Source organism: Salmo trutta, chromosome 32 (assembly GCF_901001165.1).
Source record: "Salmo trutta chromosome 32, fSalTru1.1, whole genome shotgun sequence".
NCBI classification, from domain to species: Eukaryota; Metazoa; Chordata; class Actinopteri; order Salmoniformes; family Salmonidae; genus Salmo; species Salmo trutta.
This window is the reverse complement of record NC_042988.1, coordinates 5,820,593-5,844,392: the sequence shown is the minus strand read 5'-3', so window position 1 is coordinate 5,844,392 and position 23,800 is coordinate 5,820,593. Positions and strand designations below refer to the sequence as shown.

General features: G+C 44.3%; 1 protein-coding gene and 1 non-coding gene across 2 annotated transcripts; both read left to right on the top strand.

Moving 5' to 3' along the window:
* The first annotated feature begins 33 nt into the window (after positions 1–33).
* Positions 34–22,886, top strand: LOC115170893 (manganese-transporting ATPase 13A1-like). Its single transcript, XM_029727250.1, has 25 exons — positions 34–557; positions 805–894; positions 1,197–1,460; positions 1,820–1,975; positions 3,199–3,268; positions 9,311–9,417; positions 10,706–10,835; positions 11,121–11,176; positions 11,312–11,438; positions 12,959–13,096; positions 13,277–13,397; positions 13,711–13,868; positions 14,007–14,182; positions 14,388–14,498; positions 15,690–15,815; positions 16,031–16,139; positions 16,601–16,794; positions 17,604–17,700; positions 17,929–18,119; positions 18,300–18,414; positions 18,675–18,871; positions 19,600–19,742; positions 19,989–20,100; positions 20,353–20,496; positions 21,653–22,886. The coding sequence occupies exons 1-25, from the start codon at positions 207–209 to the stop codon at positions 21,761–21,763; spliced, it is 3,594 nt and encodes a 1,197-aa protein (XP_029583110.1). The 5' UTR covers positions 34–206; the 3' UTR covers positions 21,764–22,886.
* Positions 11,789–11,863, top strand: trnaa-ugc (transfer RNA alanine (anticodon UGC)). The gene has a single exon. It is a non-coding gene; the product is annotated as a tRNA-Ala (tRNA).
* Positions 22,887–23,800: the final 914 nt, after the last annotated feature.

Genomic DNA, 23,800 nt, shown 5'->3' with positions numbered 1-23,800 from the left:
AAGTACATTACGTGTCCTTACGTGGTTGCGTACGCGGAAGCAGCTGTGTGAGAACGAGCCGATACAGAAAACTGGACCTGACACCGGACTAAAACAACTAGATTGAACTGCCTTACCACAGACACTAATAACTAGGGGGAGGTGGAGGAAAGAGAGGGCCCGGAGAGAGAGGGACGAAAATTAACGGGGCTACGAAACAGGGGAATATGAAACCGGGGAATGTGGTTGCGGGGGACGGGATTCCGGGATCGGGGGACCTGCAAATGGCCCCCTCTATGAACAACCACAGCCAGCATGACAGCGCCGAGACTGACGACGAGAACGTTAGCTCGGTGTCGATGTACCGGCGCAGGCCCCGGCTATTTCACGGCACGGTTCTACCTTTTATAGCCGTGCTGTACCCTGGCTGGTTGTACTTGTGGCTCGTAGTATACGGTACTTCCGAGTACCCAGAAGCAGGCCTACTAGCTCTCGCCGCCATCGGGATCGCTCACGTCCTCACAGCGCTCTCCGGTTATTGGTCCGTGCACGCGCACTGTTGGCTCACCTGCGCCAAGGTAAAGTGGATGGATCGTCTGCGGTTGTTTTGGAATTAGGTGTTGGAGATTGTGAACCAACACTGCCCAATTTAACTTGTGATCACTCTAGTCAGCATTATTTTATGCTTTACACAAGGACATTTTCAAATGATGTGTGATGTATTTGTGTTACTTGTTCAGAAAGTTTTGACCTGATTATATGGCTGTGTCTGTCAGATTGAGTATGTGAATTGCTCACATGCTGTGAATCGATGTGTATTAACAGGAGCCAGACCCAGACAAGGCCACCCTGGCTAAGGTTATACCCACCCCCAACAATGGTTCTGCTGAGCTGGTACCACTGCAGAGAGAATGGGTGAGTTTGCCTTGTTCCCCTGTCCTACACCTTGTTTACTTAAACAATGGTTGTGCTCAATGGGGAGAAAACATTTGTAACTGTTGCAAAACGTTTTGCTACGGTGTGCCGTGCTGAACATGACTCAGGTATACTGGTTAAAACTTGTGGGAAATGCATGGTGTCAGAATGGTCCTCTCTTAACATCTCTATGCTAGTCAGTTATACTGCTTTTTGGATGGCATATTTTTTGTGTGTGTGTGTTTTAATTCATGTACTCACTCGCTCTCTATCTCTCTCTCTCTCTCCTGCTCTCTCTTCAGGATGAGAACGGCGAGGGAATCCTTTCCTTTGAGTTCCAGAAGATCTGCTACATCTTCGACAGTAAGGAGAGGAAGTGTTTCCTCCCCGTGTCGTTCCCCGTCCGACAGCCAATGGGCTTCTTCCAGGCCTGGCGAGGCTACCAGGAGGAGACAGACCTGCATGCCGCCGAGAAGCGCTATGGGACCAACTGCGCTGAGATGGTGGTGCCGGACTTCTTGGAGCTCTTCAGGGAGAGAGCCACCGCTCCCTTCTTTGTCTTCCAGGTGTGTGTGTGTGTGTGTGTGTGTGTGTGTGTGCGCGCGCGCGCGTATTTGCGTGTTGTTTTGTCAAGTAGTAATGTGACACGTAGTAAAATCCCTCTCTAGTCTCTTTCTTTCATTTTCTATATTGATCTCTTTAAGGGCATGGTGGGGATAGAATTGACTCAATAGTTAATACCCTTTTCATACTATCTTGCTGACCTGAAACGTACTGCACTAGCTCTGATATTTTCTTTTCACATGGTCCTTTCCAGTACCGTTCTAGCAACTATGGTGGATGGCCGATGCATCAACCAGGCCAGCACAGTACCGCTTGGCTCAACATTTGTACAGATGGATGCTCTCTCTCCCCCCCTCCTCAGGTGTTCTGTGTGGGTCTGTGGTGTCTGGATGAGTACTGGTACTACAGCGTGTTCACTCTCTTCATGCTGGTGGCCTTCGAAGCCTCTCTGGTACAACAGCAGATGAGGAACATGTCTGAGATACGACGCATGGGGAACAAACCGTACATGATCCAGGTGAACTACTGTTTCTTTATCCGAATGATCATGTCGTTTTGATGTTTGATGATACGATACAAGCAAAGGCGCATGTTCTTGCTCAAGTGCAGATCATCAAATTCTCCCCAGAGCCTTGTTATTGTAGTTGTAGAATGAAGGCCCTGACTCCCACTATATACTAGCATCAGACTCATTTACCCAGGGGTTCCCAATTTTGTTTGTTGGTCTAAGGCCCAATTTCATTATCAAAAATGTTTTGCGACCCCACCATGTGTTAAAAAGAAGAAAAAAAAGTAATGTAATCAACAGCCAATCTTTATTTATTTATTTGTGTCTATGGCAAATCAGTATTGCAGTACTTCAATCAGAAGGAAGTATGGTTTGAAGTGACTGAAATGCATCAGAAACGTATTGGGAAGTTCAGAAAATCATCGGCCGATAATTGTGTATGATCTTCTGTGTAGAAAGGAACACCATCATTGCTTTCAATTATGCTATTCTTTTCCCCCCAGTCTGATTTGGTGCCTGGTTCTGTCTACTCTGTTCTAAAGAATTGTGCTTGTGTGCGTGGTAGAGGGAAACAGAAGACACATACTTTTTGCTGAGAGTCTTAGCTGGCAGGAATAGGGTCATAATAAATAGCGTATAGCTTATGTCGTTCCAAAGTTAGAGCTACGATTGGTGGAAATAGAAAGGGGGGATACCTAGTCAGTTGTACAACTGAAAGCATTCAACTGAAATGTGTCTTCCGCATTTAACCCAACCCCTCTGAATCAGAGAGGTGCGGGGGGGCTGGCTTTATCGACATCCACGTCATTGGGGCCCTGGGGAACAGTGAGTTAACTGCCTTGATCAGGGGTGGAACGACAGATTTTTACCTTGTCAGCTCTGGGTTTCGATCCAGCAACCTTTCGGTTTCAACCTTTGGGTTACTGGCCCCACGCTCCTAACCCGCCAGGCTACCTGCCGCCCCTGTAGGAGTTTTGTGACCCCTAGTTTTGGAAATGCTGCATTAACCAAATTATCGATTTGATCTGGATTTATATAGATCTGTCCGTGTTGTGTTCAGTAGGGCACGCTGTGGAAAATGTTTTGAAACGGAAAATGAACATCTTTCTGTGTTCTTATTATTGAACAAGTGTAGCTAGTACCTCCCTGTTCTACTCGGTGTCAAAAAAAAGCTTTCTCCCTACTGAACAGGCCCCTGATATTTACACGTTTGTGCCCATGTTTCCCAACAGGTTTACCGCAACAGGAAGTGGAGGCCTGTGTCAAGTGATGAACTAGTCCCCGGGGACATTGTCTCAATAGGTAAGGTTCCTGTCTGTTAACCCTTCCCGTTCAGGAGTATTTCCTTCATCTAGAACCAGGCACTTTCTCAAATCATCTTTCCTCAATTTCACGCATCTTATATCCTCGCCTCTTTTTTAAAATACATTGGAGAAAAAGGGGAGGGACCTTGGACTTTGTCCTCGAATACTGTTGAGGAGATGAGATGTGAGGAATCGTGGAGAGCCTAATTGAGATGGAGCCCCAGCCAGTTTGACACAGTGTGCGTATATCTTTGTCTTCCCCCCCAGGACGCTCACCCCAGGAGAATTTAGTTCCTTATTTCCTCTGTCCACAGCCAGTTAAAATCAAATCAAGTTTTATTTTTCACATGCTTTGTAGACAACAGGTGTCGACTAAGAATGAAATTCTTACTTACAGGTCCTTTTCCAACAATGCAGATAAAAAATATATAAATAATATATATATATTATTATTTTTTGTTCTTTTACCCCTTTTTTCTCCCCAATTTTGTGATTTCCAATTGGTAGTTAGTCTTGTCCCATCGCTGCAACTCCCCTACTGACTTGGGAGAGGCGAAGGTCGAGAGTCATGCGTCCTCCAAAAACACGACCCTGCCAAGCCGCTCTGCTTCTTGACACACTGCTCGCTTAACCCGGAAGCCAGCCGCACCAATATGTTGGAGGAAACACCATCCAGCTGGCAACCGAAGTCAGCTCATGAGCAGCCTCATGGGTCTCCCGGTCACAGCCGGCTGTGACACAGCCTGTGATCGAACCCTGGTCTGTAGTGACGCCTCAAGCACAGCGATGCGTTACCTTAGACCGCTACGCCACTCGGGAGGCCCCAACAATGCAGACTTAAAGATAAGATACAAAATTGTAAAATATAAATATTGATAAGAGGAAGAAAACACAGTGAATAAGGAATAAAAATAACATGGCTATATATAGGGAGTACAAAATAAAATGTGTATCAGTACCAAGTCGATGTGCAGGGTTACTAGGTAATTGAAGTAGCTATGTACCGTACATCTACAGTGCATTCGGAAAGTATTCAAACCCCTTGAATTTTTCTATATTTTGTTATGTTACAGATTTATTCTAAAATGGATAAAATAGTTTTTTCCCCTAATCAATCTACACACAATACCCCATAATGACAAAGCAAAAATGTTTTTTTTTGTATTTATTTGCTAATTTATAAATAATATAAAACTGAAATCACATTTACATAAGTATTCAGACCCTTTACGCAATACTTTGTTGAAGCACCTTTGGCAGCGATTACAGCCTCAAGTCTTCTTGGTACAAGCTTGGCACACTTGTATTAGGGGAGTTTCTCCCATTCTTCTCTGCAGATCCTCTCAAGCTCTGTCAGGTTGGATGGGGAGTGTCGCTGTACAGCTATTTTCAGGTCTCTCTAGAGATGTTCGATCGGGTACAGGTCCGGGCTTTGGCTGGGCCACTCAAGGACATTCAGTGACTTGTCCCGAAGCCACTCCTGCTTTGTTTTGGCTGTGTGCTTCGGGTCATTGTCCTGTTGGAAAGTGAACCTTCACCCCAGTCTGAGGTTCTGTGCGCTCTGGAGCATGTTTTCATCAAGGATCTCTCTGTACTTTGCTCCGTTCATCTTGCCCTCGATCCTGACTAGTTTCCCAGTCCCTGCCGCTGAAAAACATCCCCACAGCATGATGCTGCCACCGACATGCTTCACTGTAGGGATGGTGCCAGGTTCTTTCCAGATGTGACGCTTGACATTCAAAGAGTTCAATCATGGTTTCATCAGACCAGAGAATATTGTATCTCATGGTCTGAGAGTCTTTTAGTTGCCTTTTGACAAACTCCAAGTGGGCTGTCATCTGGCCTTTACTGAGGAGTGGCTTCCGTCTGACCACTCTACCATAAAGGCCTGATTTGTGGAGTGCTGCAGAGATGGTTGTTCTTCTGGAAGGTTCTCCCATCTCCACAGAGGAACTCTGGAGTTCTTTAGAGTGACCATTGGGTTCTTGGTCACCTTCCTGACCAAGGCCCTTCTCGCCCTGTTTCTCAGTTTGTCCGGGCGGCAAACTCTGGGAAGAGTCTTGGTGGTTCCAAACTTCTTCCATTTAAGAATGATAGAGGCCACTGTGTTCTTGCTGACCTTCAATGTTTTGGTACCCTTCCTGTCTCGGAGCTCTACGGACAATTCCTTTGACCTCATGACTTGGTTTTTGCTCTGACATGCACTGTCAACTGTGGGACCTTATATAAACAGGTGTGTGCCTTTCCAAATCATGTCCAATCAAGTGAATTTACCACAAGTGGACTCTAATCAAGTTGTAGAAACATCTCAATGGATCAATGGAAACAGAATTCACCTGAACTCAATTTCGAGTCTCATAGCAAAGAGTCTGAATACTTACGTAAATAAGGTATTTCTGTTTTTTTTTATTTTTAATACATTTGCAAAAATGTCTAAACCTGTTTTCGCTTTGTCATTATGTGGTGTTAGGTTCTACATGAACCTAGTAAAAGTCATGGATGATTAGTAAAGCTTAAACAAAGTTGATTCACCATTGGTTCATACAGCGCTAGTTTACATATACCTTAGCCAAAGTTCACATACACCTTAGCCAAATACATTTAAATTCAGTTTTTCACAATTCCTGACGTTTAATCCTAGTAAAAATTCTCTGTCTTTGGTCAGTTAGGATCACCACTTTATTTTAAGAATGTGAAATGTCAAAAATAATAGCAGAGAGTGATTTATTTCAGCTTTTATTTCGTTCATCACATTTTCCAAGCTGTTTAAAGACACAGTCAACTTAGTGTATGTAAACTTCTGACCCACTGGAATTGTTATACAGTAAATTATAATTGAAATAATCAGTCTGTAAACATTTTTTGGAAAAATTACTTGTGTCATGCGCAAAGTAGATGTCCTAACCGACTTGCCAAAAACTATAGTTTGTTAACAAGAAATTTGTGGAGTGGTTGAAAAACTAGTTTTAATGTTTCCAAACTAAGTGTATGTAAACTTCTGACTTCAACTGTATGTATATACCCCCAATTTGGGTGATGTCCTCCTTCTCTCTAAACATGACATCTTCATTGCTAGTCAAGAAAGTAAGTGTTGCGGGCCATAAACTGTTCCTTCTCCCTTAATGTTACCCGACCTCGGCCCCCTTCCTCACTAAACCACATCTCTCCACCCTTATCAGTGCCTTAACCATTAACTTCTGGTGTAGAAACTAGATTATGGCACTCAATATTTCAATAGGATACCTGATAATAAACAATATTTCAAGTTTATAGTCAGAACTCTTCAGAGGATTTAAAAAAAATGTAATCCATTTTAGAAGAAGGCTGTAACGTAACAAAATGTGGAAAAAGTTAAGGGGTCTGAAAACTTTCCCAATGTACTGTAAGTAGGGGTAAAGTGACTAGGCAACAATATAGATAATAGACAGTAGTAGCGGTATCGCACACTACCGGTCAAACGTTTTAGAACACCTACTCATTCAAGGTTTTTTCTTTATTTTTACTATTTTCTACATTGTAGAATAATAGTGAAGACATCAAAACTATGAAATAACACATATGGAATCATGTAGTAACCAAAAAACTGTTAAACAAGTCAAAATATATTTGACATTCTTCAAATAGCCACCCTTTGCTTTGATGACAGCTTTGCACGCTCTTGGCATTCTCTCAAACAGCTTCATGAGGTAGTCACCTGGAAGGCATTTCAATTAACAAGTGTGCCTTGTTAAAAGTTATTTTGTGGAATGACTTTCCTTCTTAATGCGTTTGAGCCAATCAGTTGTGCTGTGACAAGTTAGAGGGGGTATACAGAAGATAGCCCTATTTGGTAAAAGACCAGGTCCATATGGTAAGAACAGCTCAATTAAGCAAAGAGAAACAACAGTCCATTATTACTTTAAGACTTGAAGGTTAGTCAATACGGAACATTTCAAAAACTTTGGAAGTTTCTTCCAGTGCGGTCTCAATAACCATCAAGCACTATGATGATACTGGCTCTTACAAGGACCACCACAGGAATGGAAGACCCAGAATTACCTCTGCTGCAGAGAATAAGTTCATTAGAGTCACCAGCCTCAGAAATTACAGCCCAAATAAATGCTTCACAGAGTTCAAGTAACAGACACATCTCAACATCAACTGTTCAGAGGAGACTGTGAGTAAGGCCTTCATGGTCGAATTGCTGCAGTGAAACCACTACTAAAGGACACTAATAAGAAGAGACTTGCTTGGGCCGAGAAACACAGTGGAAATTTGTCCTTTAGTCTGGAGTCCAAATTGGAGATTTTTGGTTCCAACCGCCGTGTCTTTGTGAGAAGCGGTATGGGTGAACAGATGATCTCCGCTTGTGTATTTCCCACCTTAAAGCATGGAGGAGGAGGTGTGATGGCGTGGGGGTGCTTTGCTGGTGACACTGTTGGGGATTTATTTAGAATTCAAGGCACACTTAACCAGCATGGCTACCACAGCATTCTGCAGCGATACGCCATCCCATCTGGTTTGGGCTTAGTGGGACTATCATTTGTTTTTAAACAGGACAATGACCCAACACACCTCCAGGCTGTGTAAGGGATATTTTACCAAGAAGGAGAGTGATGGAGTGCTGCATCAGATGACCTGGCCTCCACAATCCCCCGACCTCAACCAAATTGAGATGGTTTGGGATGAGTCGGACCGCAGAGGGAAGGAAAAGCAGCCAACAAGTGCTCAGAATTCGTGGGAACTCCTTCAAGAGCTTTTTGGAAAAGCATTCCAGGTGAAGCTGGCTGAGAGAATGCCAAGAGTGCGCAAAGCTGTCATCAAGGCAAAGGGTGGCTACTTTGAAGAATATAAAATATACTTTTTTGGTTACCACATGATCCCATATATGTTATTTCATAGTTTCTATGTCTTCACTATTATTCTACATTGTAGAAACATGTAAAAATAAAGAAAGTAATTGTTCTAAAACTTTTGACCGGTAGTGTATTTGAGTTTGAAGTATGTGTGTTTGGGCATATGTTGTGGGTATGTGTGTGGGTAGAGTCCAGTGTTTGTGTGCGTAGAGTTAGTGCAAAAAAGGGTCAATGCAGGTAGTCCGGCTAGCCATTTGATTAGCTGTAACAGTCTTGTTCAGAAGTCATGGTTTGGGAGTAGAAGCAGTCCAGGGTCCTGTTATTTATAGACGTGGTGAATTGGTACCGCTTGCTGTGCGGTTGCAGAGAGAACAGTCTATGGCTTAAATCTTTGACCATTTTTTTGGGCCTTCCTCTGACAACGCCTGGTATAGAGGTCCTGGATGGCAGGGAGCTTGGCCCCAGTGATGTATTGGGACATACGCACTACCCTCTGTAGAGCCTTGCAGTCTGATGCCAAGCAGTTGCCATACCAAGCAGTGATCCAGCCAGTCAAGATGCTCTCGATTGTGCAGCTGTAGAACTTTTTGAGGATCTGAGGGCCCATGCCAAATCTTTTCAGCCTTCTGAGGGGAATGAGGCATTGTCGTGCCCTCTTCACGACTATGTTGTTGTTTGGACCATGATAGATCCTTAGTGATGTGGACAGAGAGGAATTCTCGACACGCTCTACTACAGCCTCATCGATGTGAATGGGGGCGTGCTTGGCCCTCCGTTTCCTGTAGTCCACTCCTTTTGTCTTACTGACGTTGACGGAGAGATTGTTGTCCTGGCACCACACTACCAGGTCTCTAACCTCCCTGTAGTCCGTCTCATCATCGTCGGTGATCAAGCATACCACCGTTGTGTTGTCGGCAAACTTAATGGGTGAACAGGCAATACATGAGGGGACTAAGCATGCACCCCTGAGGGGCCCCCATGTTGAGGGTCAGCGTGGCAGATATGTTGTCGCTTACCCTCACCACCTGGGGGCGGCCCGTCAGGAAGTGCAGGATCCAGTATTCCACTTGCAGTGGTAGGTGTAGTCTAGGGACCTTAGCTTAGTGATGAGCTTCTATGGTGCTGAACTCTGAGCTGTAGTCAATGAACATCATTCTAATTCTCTTGGTTTGGCACAGTATATATGTCTTTCTCTTCCCCCACAGGCCGCTCGCCCCAGGAGAACTTGGTTCCATGTGACGTGCTGCTGCTAAGAGGGCGCTGCATCGTGGACGAGGCCATGCTGACTGGAGAGTCAGTTCCTCAGATGAAGGTCAGACAGACGAGAAGTCTGGCCTATACTAGACTAGTTAACAACCATGCAAAACAATGCAGTCTATCTGGACAATATACAGTGCCTTCGGAAAGTATTCAGACCACTTTTCTTTTTCCACACTTTGTTGTGTTACAGCCTCATTCTAAAATTGAATATACCATTTGCATAAGTATTCAGACCCTTTACTCAGTACTTTGTTGAAGCACCTTTTGGCAGCGATTACAGCATCGAGTCTTCTTGGGTATGATACTACAAGCTTGGCACACCTGTATTTGGGGATTTTTTCCCATTCTTCTCTGCTGATCCTCTCAAGCTCTGTCAGGTTGAATGGGGAGCGTTGCTGCACAGCTATCTATTTTCAGGTCTCTCCAGAGATGTTCGATTGGGTTCGAGCCGGGCTCTTGCTGAGCCACTCAACGACATTCAGAGACTTGTCCCGAAGCCACTCCTGCGTTGTCTTGGCAGTGTGCTTGGAATCGTTGTCCTGTTGGAAGGTGAACCTTCACCCCAGTCTGAGGTCCTGAGCGCTCTGGAGCAGGTTTTCATCAAGGATCTCTCTGTACTTTGCTCCGTTCATCTTTCTCTCGATCCTGACTAGTCTCCCAGTCCATGCCGCTGAAAAACATCCCCATAGCATGATGCTGCCACCACCATGCTTCACCGTAGGGATGGTGCCAGGTTTCCTTCAGACGTGACGTTTCAGTTTCTCCCATCTCCATAGAGGAACTCTGGAGCTCTGTCAGAGTGACCATCGGGTTCTTGGTCACCTTCCTTACCAAGGCCATTCTACCACAATTGCTCAGTGTGGCCGGCTCTAGGACGAGTCTTGGTGGTTACAAACGTCTTCCATTTAAGAATGATGGAGGCCACTGTGTTCTTGGGGTCCTTCAATGCTGCAGAAACGTTTTGGTACCCTTCTCCAAATCGGTGCCTCGACACAATCCTGTCTCGGAGGTCTACGGACAATTCCTTCGACCACATGGCTTGGTTTTTTTCTCTGACATGCACTGTCAACGGTGGGACCTTTATATAGACAGGTGTGTGCCTTTCCAAATCATGTCCAATCAATTGACTCCAATTAAGTTGTAGAAACATCTCAATGATGATCACTGTAGATTGCCAACACAATGGGAATGTTACTATAGATCATTCACAAATACTTCATAAGGATAGATTATCATAGATGCTTCACAATTGATCAAAATCATAAACTTAGAAATCATAGGCTCCATTAATCCTTAAAAGTAGTGTTTTAACTTGAAGTTCCACCATGTTGTGTGTTTAGGAGCCAGTGGAGGATCTGGACCCAGAGAGGGTACTTGACCTTCAGGGTGATGCCCGCCTCCACATAATCTCTGGTGGGACCAAGGTGGTGCAGCACAGCCCCCCGCTCCGTGCCACTGTAGGACTCAAACGTCAGTTCCTACCTACTATGCAGTATATTATTCACTTGTCGTAAGGCAGAAACGTCCAGCATTGTTTTTCTCACTTTGAGTTAACAATTCTAATTGTATTGCGCTTTCAATCTAAATTTTGTTATCACTTATTAATATAAAAAAATCAACATTTTAGATACATTTTGTCATCTCCCTCGGCCTCAGAATAGATGGATTGAATCTGCCCTCAGTGATTGTATCTATCTTGTCTTACTTAGAGCAAATCATAATAGTTTGTTTTTCTTCTTTTACATTTTTCTGCAGCTGTGGACAATGGCTGTGTGGCTTATGTGTTGAGAACCGGATTCTATACCTCTCAGGTGAGGGGCTGCTGCTCTTGACTACCGAACTTGTCCAATAAGAACCGCTTGTTTTCATTTTCTGTTGCAAAACGTTTTGCTACGGTGTTCACTAATGAACACAACCCTGGTGTTGTTGACCATGCCTGTCTACAGGGTAAACTGCTGAGGACCATCTTGTTTGGAGTGAAGAGGGTGACAGCCAACAACTTAGAAACATTCATCTTCATCCTCTTCCTCCTGGTGTTCGCCATCGCTGCTGCTGGATATGTGTGGGTGGAAGGTGAGTAATCCAGTGAACAACGCAAATCAATCGCTCAAACGTATTTTATAAAGCGTTTTTTACGTCAGCGGTTGTCACAAAGTTCTTCACAGATACCCAGTCTAAAACCACATGGAACAAGCAATGCAGAGGCAGAAGTACAGTTGGTCCTACTTAGAACATTTCTCCATTATACAGTTTGTTTATATCTAGGCTGTAGTTTATTAGCCAAGACAGAATTTAAGGCGATATTCTTTTACTCACTAAGACATGTATGAACATTTTGACAGTCTTGCCAAAGGATCCTATTCATACTAAAAAAAACATGACTAAAACACAAATTCCTCCCTTTTATAAAACGTAAGAAAACAGCCTCCCTGTGGCTCAGTTGGTAGAGCATGGTGTTTGCAACGCCAGGGTTGTGGGTTCGATTCCCACAGGGGGCAGTACGGGAAAAAAAAAAATATGTATGAAATGAATTTAAATGTATGTAATGTATGCATTCACTACTGTAAGTCGCTCTGGATAAGAGCGTCTGCTAAAAATGACTAAAATGGAGAAGAAAAAAAAACAAGTTGTTGAAATAGGCCCTGAGGTCAGGAGAGAGCAGCAGATTTTTCCTGACTACATGCAGTATAACTGTATATATTATTAATAATAATAACAATATATGCCATTTAGCAGATGCTTTTATCCAGTGTGCAAACATTTTATAAATGAACATACTGCATAGCTTTCTCTGTGTGAGTAACTACTACTTCTAGTTGTGTAACTCTCTCTGTGTGAGTAACAACTACTTCTAGTTGTGTAACTCTCTCTGTGTGAGTAACAACTACTTCTAGTTGTGTAACTCTCTCTGTGTGAGTAACTACTACTTCTAGTTGTGTAACTGTCTCTGTGTGAGTAACTACTACTTCTAGTTGTGTAACTGTCTCTGTGTGAGTAACTACTACTTCTAGTTGTGTAACTGTCTCTGTGTGAGTAACTACTACTTCTAGTTGTGTAACTGTCTCTGTGTGAGTAACTACTACTTCTAGTTGTGTAACTGTCTCTGTGTGAGTAACTACTACTTCTAGTTGTGTAACTGTCTCTGTGTGAGTAACTACTACTTCTAGTTGTGTAACTGTCTCTGTGTGAGTAACTACTACTTCTAGTTGTGTAACTGTCTCTGTGTGAGTAACTACTACTTCTAGTTGTGTAACTGTCTCTGTGTGGGTAACTACTACTTCTAGTTGTGTAACTGTCTCTGTGTGGGTAACTACTACTTCTAGTTGTGTAACTGTCTCTGTGTGAGTAACTACTACTTCTAGTTGTGTAACTGTCTCTGTGTGAGTAACTACTACTTCTAGTTGTGTAACTGTCTCTGTGTGAGTAACTACTACTTCTAGTTGTGTAACTGTCTCTGTGTGAGTAACTACTACTTCTAGTTGTGTAACTCTCTCTGTGTGAGTAACTACTACTTCTAGTTGTGTAACTGTCTCTGTGTGAGTAACTACTACTTCTAGTTGTGTAACTGTCTCTGTGCGTTCTCTCCGCTGCAGGAACTAAGGACCCTAGCAGGAACCGGTATAAGTTGTTCCTGGAGTGTACTCTCATCCTGACCTCCGTGGTTCCACCTGAGCTCCCTATAGAATTGTCTCTGGCAGTCAACACATCCCTCATCGCTCTGGCCAAGCTCTGTGAGTCAACAGAGAGTGTGTGTGTGTGTGTGTGTGTGTGTGTTGGGGTGTTATGTGGATGTGTCTGTTGTGAAAGTGGTTCTGGAAGTGGAATAGTAATGTTTGTAGTACTTAATGATGCTAGTCCTCCTCGCTGGTCTGCTATTTGACTCAGCCCTTTATTCCTTCTCCCTTTCCTAGATGTGTTCTGCACTGAGCCCTTCAGGATCCCGTTTGCAGGCAAGGTGGAGGTGTGCTGCTTTGACAAGACGGGCACCTTGACCAGCGACCATCTGGTGGTGCGGGGGGTCGCAGGCCTCAGGTACACTCTCTTTTCGATTTTTCAGTGTGATACATTTCTTTGTTGCAATTTTTTCCAAAGATTGACTGGACCTGATAATATTAAGACGTTTTAAAGGCTTCTTAACGGCATCGTAACGGTCTGGGTTAAGTAAAGTGTCTACCAATGCCCTTATGCGCTGGTGTCATACTGTGAATCTTGTCATATTGAGGAGTGACACGTAAAGAGCAACAGACATGTTTTTAGCATTATTTCATCATATTAAAATCTTTGGAAGAATATGAAGTACATTTTTACATTTGTTTGCTTGTAAACGTTTTCTAAACTTCTCCAGAGAAGGGAAAGAAGTGATTCCCGTGTCAGAGATCCCAGTGGAAACGCATCGGGTGATCGCTACGTGTCACTCACTGGTTACCCTTGACGACGGACAGCTGGTAGGCGACCCTCTGGAGAAGGCCATGCTCACTGCTGCTGACTGGACCCTCACTAAAGGTAGTGTGTGTGTGTGTGTGCACACTCCCGTGTACCTCAGGATTTTTGCTCTGTCTCCTCTTTGTACACCAGTAGTGAAAGTGTGTGTCTATGTGTTTGCATCATATCTACCCTTCTGTCCCTCTCTGTGTGGTGTAGATGAAAAGGTGTTTGCTCGCGGTATAAAGACCCCAGGCCTGAAGATCCACCAGCGGTTCCACTTTGCCAGTGCTCTGAAGAGGATGTCTGTCCTGGCCTCCTATGAGAAACTGGGCTCCACTGACCTCTGCTATGTCTCCACTGTCAAAGGAGCTCCAGAGACGCTCAGGGACATGGTCAATATCATAGAATGAAAATAGAACACTGACATTTGAATGTATCATTTAATATATTTTTTTTTATGGTCAATAACATACATGTCTACTATAATATATGTCTACTGTACTACACTTCACATACAAGTACACAATCACAGTGTTGAGTGAATACGTCATTGCTGCAGCCATTACCGTTGTTCTAACCGTTTGTTTGTTTCTGTAGTTCTCAGAGTGCCCAGCCAGCTATGACCAGGTGCACAGGGAGATGTCCCGAGAAGGGGCCAGGGTTCTGGCTTTGGGCTACAGAGAGATCGGACACCTCAGCCACCAACAGGTAACTCTGCCTGTCCTGTCTAACTCACCTACTTGTCCTATCTATCTTTCTTAAAGTTTTTGCAGCCAGGGATCCCTTTTGTGATCGCAAATTCATCAGGGACCCCCTCATAATCAGATCACAACTCAAGTGAGATAAAAGAAAACTAGCATACAATGAGTTTTACTATGACTTTGGCAGTGCATGGCTGGACGAACCAAGTCTCGGGCCCCGAAAGACCCTCCTCTTGGCATTGGAGAGAAAATGTTTGTTTTCAAGCAAATTTCCTGCAATTCTGCACATTTTGTCATGTGGCTGAGATTATTGTTGTTGTTGCAGCTTCAAAGCTAATGTCCTGCAACTCGACACATTTTTCCATGGGGCTGTGCATTTTCCAATGCGGCAGAGAGAAAACGTTGCTGTTTTAAAGCTTAAATGACAGTGCACTTAAGAAGAAAAATAAATGAATTTACATTTTGGGGGATTAAAATAAGTATTGAGTTGAGAAATGGGTAGTTGGGTGGAGTACTGTGGAGTACTGTGGAGTACTCTGTGAGCCTCCCAGGCCCATGTTGCCCAGGGTTAAGAACATACGTTGTAGATGAATAATATTACATTGTATTACACGCTCAATACTTATTCCACGGATCACTTGGTTAAAATGTATTAAATATGTTGTTGTTAGTAATATAATTTTGAAATAAAATAAATGTTTTTTAGGTACACCACCCGGTTCACGAAAATGGATCGCTATATAAAGCAGGCAGACGGGCATCGAGGCATTAGTTACTGTTTGATTGAACGTTAGAATGGGCAAAACGAGTGACCTGAGCGACTTTGAGCGTGGTTTGATAGGCGGTGCCAGGCGCTCTGGATCCATTACCAACTTGTCCTGTCTAACTCACCTACTTGTCCTGTCTAACTCACCTACTTGTCCTGTCTAACTCGCCTATCTGTCGTGTCCTGCTCTGTGTGAGGGGATGAGTTTCCCGAAAGCCTCGTAGTTAGCGTGGCACGCTATTTCAATACTCTCAACAACCCAGCCGCACAGCCGAGAGAGACGGTGAGGTAGTTCTGGGTCTTCGAGATAAAGTACCATGTTAGCTACAGGGCTTTCGTGAACCTCAGCCAAGTGGCTAGATGAGAGTGGCTCTCTTTTACAGCAGGGGTTGGTTGTTTGTGTGACTGGGTGCTTTGCGGCGGTCTGTACAGGTGCGGGAGGTGACTCGAGATGCTCTGGAGTGTCACCTGCAGTTTGCCGGCTTCATGGTCGTCTCGTGTCCCCTGAAGACCGACAGCAAAGCTGTCATCAAAGAGATCCAGGAGGCATCGCATCATGTGAGGAGGCGCTCTCAGAATACACACGCACGCTCACACACATTCGCACAGGCTCATTAGCAGGAAAAGACACACACACACACACACACACACACCGATACTGATAAGGATTCTGTTCCGATTACAATTATCACAGTAATATCAGGCACATCCATGCACGCACACACACACACACCACACACACATAACCCTCCTCTCCTCCATCTCTCCTTCAGGTGGTGATGATAACAGGTGACAACCCTCTGACAGCGTGCCACGTGGCCAGAGAGCTCCACTTCATCCAGAAGGAACACACACTCGTACTGCAGGCCAGACCCAACCAGGGTAGGGCACACTAAGAGCCAGTTTATGCTTGATCCGAAAACCGTCCTGTAGGTTTTTGCTCCAACCCTAATCTAGTGCACCTGATTCTAATAATTAGCTGGTTGATAAACTGAAATCAGGTTAGTTACAACTGGGGTTGGAGCGAAAACAGACAGGACGGTAGCTCTCCACGAACATGGTTGGAGGGCTCTGTACTAGACTAATCTACAGACTATGATTGTTGTAATGAAGGGATCTATAGCGGACAGCGCATGTGTTGTAGACCTAGGTCAAATGCATATGTATTATACTTGAGCTGCACTTGATCTCCTTCGCCCCAGTATAATGGAATAAAATGCAAACCAAATCAAGCGCACCTTGAGGCTATTTGAAATAATATGCATGTATTTAACCCAGGTGTAACATGTCGCTGTTTTAAGAATGCTCTATAATACGGTCACTTGTGGCGTTGTTCCTTCCAGGTGAGTGGCGGTGGGAGTCTATAGACGGCAGTGTGTGTGTTCCGCTGCCCCCGCCGTGCGTCCCCTCATTGGTCGATCAGTATGATCTGTGTGTGACGGGGGAGGGGCTAACCAGACTGACCAGTGACACGCAGCTGCTCCACGCCCTCCTGCCCCATGTCCGTGTGTTCGCACGGGTCAGCCCTAAACAGAAGGTCAGTCTTCTTGCCTCCTTGTAGACGTTATCTGGGTCAGAAATGGCACCCTATTATTTTTCCTAGTGCACTACTTTTGACAAAAGTAGTGCACTATGGGCCCTGGTCAAAAGTAGTGCGCTATGGTCAATTCTGTCTTGGTTGTTGTAATGAATGAATTCATTTATTAGATAATTAAAAGTAGGCTACAGTTACTCTGATTGTACAAAACATGATGAACACCTGCTATTTCCATGACATAGACTGACCAGGTGAATCCAGGTGAAATCTATGATCCCTTATTGATGTCACTTGTTAAATCCACTACAATCAGTGTAGATGAAGGGGAGGGGACGGGTTAAAGAAGGATTTTTAAGTCTTGAGACAATTGAGACATGGATTGTGTATGTGTGCCATTCAGAGGGTGAATGGGCAAGACAAAAGATTGAAGTGCCTTTGAACAGGGTATGGTAGTAGGTGCCAGACACACTGGTTTGTGTCAAGAACTGCAACGCTGCTGGGGTTTTCACGCTCAACAGTTTCCTGGGTGTATCAAGAATGGTCCACCGTCCAAAGGACATCCAGCTAACTTGTCATAACTTTGGGAAGCATTGGAGTCAACAGGGGCCAGCGTCCCTGTGGAACGCTTTCGAGTCCATGCCCTGATGAATTGAAGCTTTTCTGAGGGCAACTCAACATTAGGAAGATGTTCTTCGTGTTTTGTACACTCGGTGTACAACCAACACACTCAAGAACTGCCGGTACATTTTGAGGCTAGTTTTATGCTGTGTCGTTTTGTGCTAACTGTGTGTATTGTTATTGTGTTCCAGGAGTTTGTAATCACTAGTCTTAAAGGATTGGGCTATACAACGTTGATGTGCGGAGACGGGACCAATGACGTCGGAGCACTCAAACACGCCCATATCGGTGAGGTCACTCGACATGTCACTCAAAGCTGTGCACAATATTCCGCGACGTTAACGCACACACCTGTCTTAGACCATGACACCTTCAATTCAACCTTTATTGTCTCAGTAGGAAAATGTATGCCATCCTCTTATCATAAACAATGTCACTATATGGGAATAATTTTGTGTCCATTCTGTCTCTCTCCCCCTACCCTCTCAACCTTCCCTCCCCCTTTCCCCCCATCAGGTGTGGCTCTGTTGGCGAACGCCCCAGAGCGTATGCCTGAGAGGAGGAAGAGGGGCCGAGAGAAGGAGACCCCAGCAGCCGACTCCAGACCCTCCCTTCCTCCGGTCACCAGCTCAGGGGTCAAACTGACCTCCAGGGCAGCCAGGCAGAGGGTCATGGCCCAGAGAGAGGAGCAGCTAGCCGCGCAGAAGGTGTGTGTGTGTGTGTGTGTGTTGGGGTGTAGGGAGGGAGGAGGGGTGTGTGTGTTGGGGTGTAGGGGGGGGGGTGTGTGTGTTGGGGTGTAGGGAGCGAGGGGTGTGTGTGTGTTGGGGTGTAGGGAGGGAGGGGTGTGTGTGCGTGCTGTTAACCATTTGGTGTTTATTTTGTTGTAGGAGAGGATTAGTCAAGTCTTAAGGGAGCTGGAAGAAGATCAGATACAAGTAGTGAAACTGGGAGATGCCTCCATTGCTGCCCCCTTCACCTCCAAATTGTCCTCCATACAGTGCAGTGAGGAACACACACATAATCAACACACATTTTTTACACCCACACCGTATACAAACACAAATGAACACAAACACTCACTCACTCACTCACTCACTCACTCACTCACTCACTCACTCACTCACTGTCTCGCTCGCTCTCTCACTCACTGTCTCTCTTTCTCACTCACTGTCTCTCTCTCTCACTCACTGTCTCTCTTTCTCACTCACTTTCTCGCTCTCTCACTACATGATTATCATCTCATCATCTCTCCTCCTCCCCAGTCTGCCACGTGATAAAGCAGGGCCGCTGTACGCTGGTGACCACACTACAGATGTTTAAGATCCTGGCGCTGAACGCCCTGGTGCTGGCCTACAGCCAGTCTGTTCTCTACCTGGAGGGGGTCAAGTTCAGTGACTTCCAGGCCACCCTACAGGGCCTGCTATTGGCCGGCTGCTTCCTCTTCATCTCCAGGTCAAAGGTGAGAGGTCACATGGAGGGAAAAACACGGTAGTGCTTTCCCTTGATAGTTTTTCCTCCTTCAGTTCCTTGTGTCCTCTCCTTCCTGCCTCCTTCCCTGCCTCCTCAAAACGTCAGAGGGAAGCGTTAATTTTCCTTGAATCCTCTCCTCAGTTCCCGCAGATGTTTTTTTTAGGAGAAAAGGACATTAGGAATCGAGGAAAGAGTATTGAGAAAGAACCAGTGTGTACTTACTACATGTATGACATGCATGTACTGTAGTCGGGATTGGTAGGAATCCATATTATTATGTAGCCCTAGTGCTAATAGGTGTAGTTTCAAGTTAAGCCTTTAACTCAACTTAGGGGGTTTTCACATGAAATTTGGTGCCCTGGTCCGTTTTCCTGGAGTGTTTGTGAGAATTCTACAAAATCAGTTTTGCTTTCACCAGACCTGAAAATAACTGTTTCAGGGTGCGATTAGTAAGACACACATTCTACATGACGTTAGCGAGCTAGCTAGTTTACAACAGGCAAAAGGTTCCACGCGACTCCTGATACTCTGGTCCTGGATCTTGGACCCGCTACAAACGCAGGTCCAGGATACGTTTTAGCCAGGATTAATTTTTGTGTCAGACATGCTTTTACAGTGCGGCTCAGGGCACCAAACGCTCCAGGAAACGGATCATACAGGGGATATGTGAAAGCTCCCTTTTGAAGTTTTCATCCTATTTTCTCTTGTCCTGTCCAGCCCCTGAAGACTCTGTCTAAAGAGCGGCCCTTACCTAACATCTTCAACCTGTACACTGTTCTGACAGTGCTGCTGCAGTTTGCTGTTCACTTCTGTAGTCTGGTATACCTGTACAAAGGAGCACAGAGCAGAAGTCCTCCAAGGTACACATACATACATGCATACACACACACACGCACACACACACGCGCACACACACACGCACACACACACACACACACACACACGCACACACACTATAGATACCTACAAACTTGCTGATACTGTATTTGCTCCCACACAGTATTAACCATACATGTTCACCTTACAATAATTGACATGATCTTGTTTCCAACCTGTCCAAGTATCCCCTCTCTTAATCCTCTGTCTGTTGTCCTTTTACCTTTTAGGGCGGAGAGGTTTGCGGACCTGTACAAAGAGTTTGAGCCCAGTCTCATCAACAGCACTGTGTACATAATGTCTATGGCCATGCAGATGGCTACCTTTGCCATTAACTACAAGGTACTGCTCTTCCTCCTCCATATCTTAGGTGTAATGAAGCCTTCATGATCCCTTTATAAGGCCTTTCTTTGCATATAAAAGATTTGTGAGGCTTCTAATGTAGGTCTTACGAAGGCTTCATTAAGCCTACATAGGGGATACCTAATTGAAAATGTGGCCCATTTTCTATGCAATGAATAGACTCTTCAGTAATTATCCTAGCCATCGTTGAATAATACACGTGTATTCCACTAATACTGTGTGTTTTTCTAGGGTCATCCTTTCATGGAGTCTCTGAGAGAGAACAAACCGCTGCTGTGGAGTATTGCCCTGTCAGGTCTGGCCATCGTGGGCCTTCTCTCAGGGTCCTCGCCTGAATTCAACGAGCAGTTTGCTCTTGTAGATATACCAACAGAGGTCAGCATATATTATACAGATGTCGGGTCTTAATTTGATCACTCTTTTGTCCCGGGAAAAATGTCCTGCTCATTAGGGAATTAAAATGAGCCTCGTGATTTATAGTACTTATGTTCACTGAAAAGCCACAGTTCTCTTTTTCTCCTTGCGGGGGCGGTCAAGTTTTTCAGACCAGTGGGGCTATATTTGTCCATGTTCTGTTGGCTACCCGTTAGCCTATTCATTGTCACATATTGAAAGGTGTGAAAACCCATAGTAGTCTACTGCTTGTTTCCCAGTCTATTGTTGCTTGCTAGGTCTGTGCATGTTCTATGAATCAATTGAGCATACCTTGTATTACTTATCATTTTTATGTTGGACTTGTGCTCACAATCGAATTGTTATTTGTCCAATGATTTATTATTTCTTAAAGGTGGGGCAATCCCATTCCTTTTGTATTTGTTTTGCTTTTATTGAAGCGAGAGAACAGTGTTGGAAAGATTGTGGGGTTGTCATAGGGAAGTGGGATGGATTTGAACCAATGCCAACTCTGGTATATATGTCCCGGGGTCAGTGGCTGTAGATGCTGGACCACACAGGCACTGAGGCCACCAATGATTGATTCTGCCTATTTCTTGCCTTGAACATATAATAAAACAATTGATTAAAAAATAAAATGATTTTCCCTAACGAAAAATACATATACCCCCTACAAATATGTCAATGTTTTATAATCCACATAAGAATTCACACGAGACGCGCTGTAGCCTGCGTATGCTACTTGAACTGGCACACATTGGCCTTGCAGTCCAAGGTACATTGTAGGTACGCTATTGCATTGTATAGAAACACCGCTTCCAGCTGCCCCCTGGCGGCGATTCTACATATTTCTTCAAACATTCAACTCCTGCAGGATTATTTTCCTCCTGCAATGAAACGGGTCAAATCAAGATCCAACATCTGTACTTTCACACACATTTTGTGTGATTGTTTTGATGTATTGCTTTATAACTTGTTATAAGCATGTATGAATCTTTATAATGAATTAACTAAGTTTATAATAATATGTTTTCAAGTTCTCCTTTTAAGTCCAGGAATAGGCTTGATCTGTTCTGGGAAACCAGCACAAAAGGACGAATAAATTATTATAACCTTTTATGTGTTTTCTGCCCTGCAGTTCAAGCTAGTCATCGCCCAGGTCCTGGTGGTTGACTTTGTCGCTGCCCTGTTGGTTGACCGCGTTCTGCAGTTCCTGCTGGGCAAAGGAACCCTGAGGCTGCCTTCCTGAATTGCCGTGCCAACAGCTGCCCTGAGCAACCCGCTGCCCTCAGCAACCAAACTGTAAAGAGAGAGGATTGAGGAGAATTGTGGAGGGAGGAAAAGATTGAAGGCTGATGTGACGCACAAGACAGCTGAGGAGATGGACTAGGCATGTCAGGCAGACGCACAGTACTGCTGCACCACACCCCTAAATGTTACCCCATCTCTGCTCTGTCCCTCTGTTCCCCCTCTTCACTAATGTATTTAAAATTAAATTTATTTTATGCTAGAGACAAACTTGGGCTCAAATGGTATTTTCTTCCTTTCGAATACTTTGAGCGTTTTGGTTGATCCTGCCAGGAGCTCCAGATAAGCAGGGTTTGCACTTTTGGGACTGTTCCGTTGCGCCTGGCAAGTGAAACAAGTGCAGCTTAAGTATTTGAAAGAAAATAAATACTATTGGAACCCAGGTCTAGTTAGACTCCCCCCTTCTCTTGCCTTCCCGTTCCCTCTCTCCATCCCTCCCTCTCACTGAAGGCCAAGAAGACAGCAGTATTGTGTGGCGTTAGAGATTGTGTGCCAGCCCATGTGAAATGCGCACACACAACAGGGCGTTCTCCAAGAGAATTGCGAAGTGTTTGATTTTTTTTTCCCATTTTGTTTTCTCTTCTTCATTTTGTAAAAAGATAAAACTCTTACAGACTTCTAAAAGACCAACAAATACAAGTGGTGCTTTTTTTGTCAAGTGCTAATTTGTCATGTTCCATTTACCTATGCTGTGCACTGCCTACTATACCTACATAGGGGTTGAACGTATATTTTTAAGGTGATGAGTGAGCTGCATACATTGTAACTGGAAGTCAAGTTGAGAGGCCACAAAAATAGCCTTCAGATCCTTTTGCTTGATGTTTGTGTTTGAGAGGACTTTTTAATTAAGTCCCGTGTGCCTCACTTGGTTGAGCACTTGCAATGCCAGGGTTGTGGGTTCGATTCCCATAGGGGACCAGTATGAAAATGTATGCACTCACTACTGTAAGTTGCTCTGGATAAGAGCATCTGCTAAATGACTAAAATGTTAAATTGTCTGGTGCACCCTGGCTTGTTACACTGGCAATCTATTGTAACAGATTAAAGTCTAATAGTTGAGATTACTACACTGGCAACAGAGGTGGGATGATGTCATAATGACTGTGGTACGGGACACCCATAGACCTATATATATACTGAACAAAAATATAAACGTAAAGTGTTGGTTTCATGAGCTGAAATAAAAGATCCCAGAAATGTTCCATACGCACAAAAAGCTTATTTCTCTAAAATGTTGTGCACAAATTTGTTTACATCCCTGTTAGTGAGAATTTCTTCTTTGCCAAGATTATCCATCCACCTGACAGGTGTGGCATATCAAGAAGCTCATTAAACAGTATGATCATTACACAGGTGCACCTTGTGCTGGGGACAAGAAAAAGCCACTAAAATGTGTAGTTTTGTCACATAACACAATTCCACAGATGTCTCAAGTTTTGAGGGAGCAAGCAATTCGCATGGTGACTTCAGGAATGTCCACCAAGCTGTTGCCAGAGAATTTTAATGTTCATTTCTCTGCCATAAACTGCCTCCAATGTCGTTTTAGAGAATTTAGCAGTACGTCCAACCGGCCTCACAACCGCAGACCACATGTATGGCGTCGTGTGGGCGAGCGGTTTGCTGATGTCAATGTTGTGAACAGAGTTCCTCATGTTGGTGGTCGGGTCAGGGTATGGGCAGGCATAAGCTACGGACGACTAACAAGTGCATTTTATCTATGGCAATTTTAATGCACAGAGATACCGTGACGAGATCCTGAAGCCCATTCTGAGGCCCATTTTTTTTTAAGCAGATGTTATTGCAGGTGTAGCAAAATGCTTGTCTGCAAAGTTGCTTAGGCGCTAGAAGCAAAGCTTCCATGTCTGTCGGCGCCATCTTACTTTTTTAAATCTGTGACGAACAGATGCATATCTGTATTCTCAGTCATATTAAATCCATAAATTAGGGCCTAATTTATTTATTTCAAATGACTGATTTC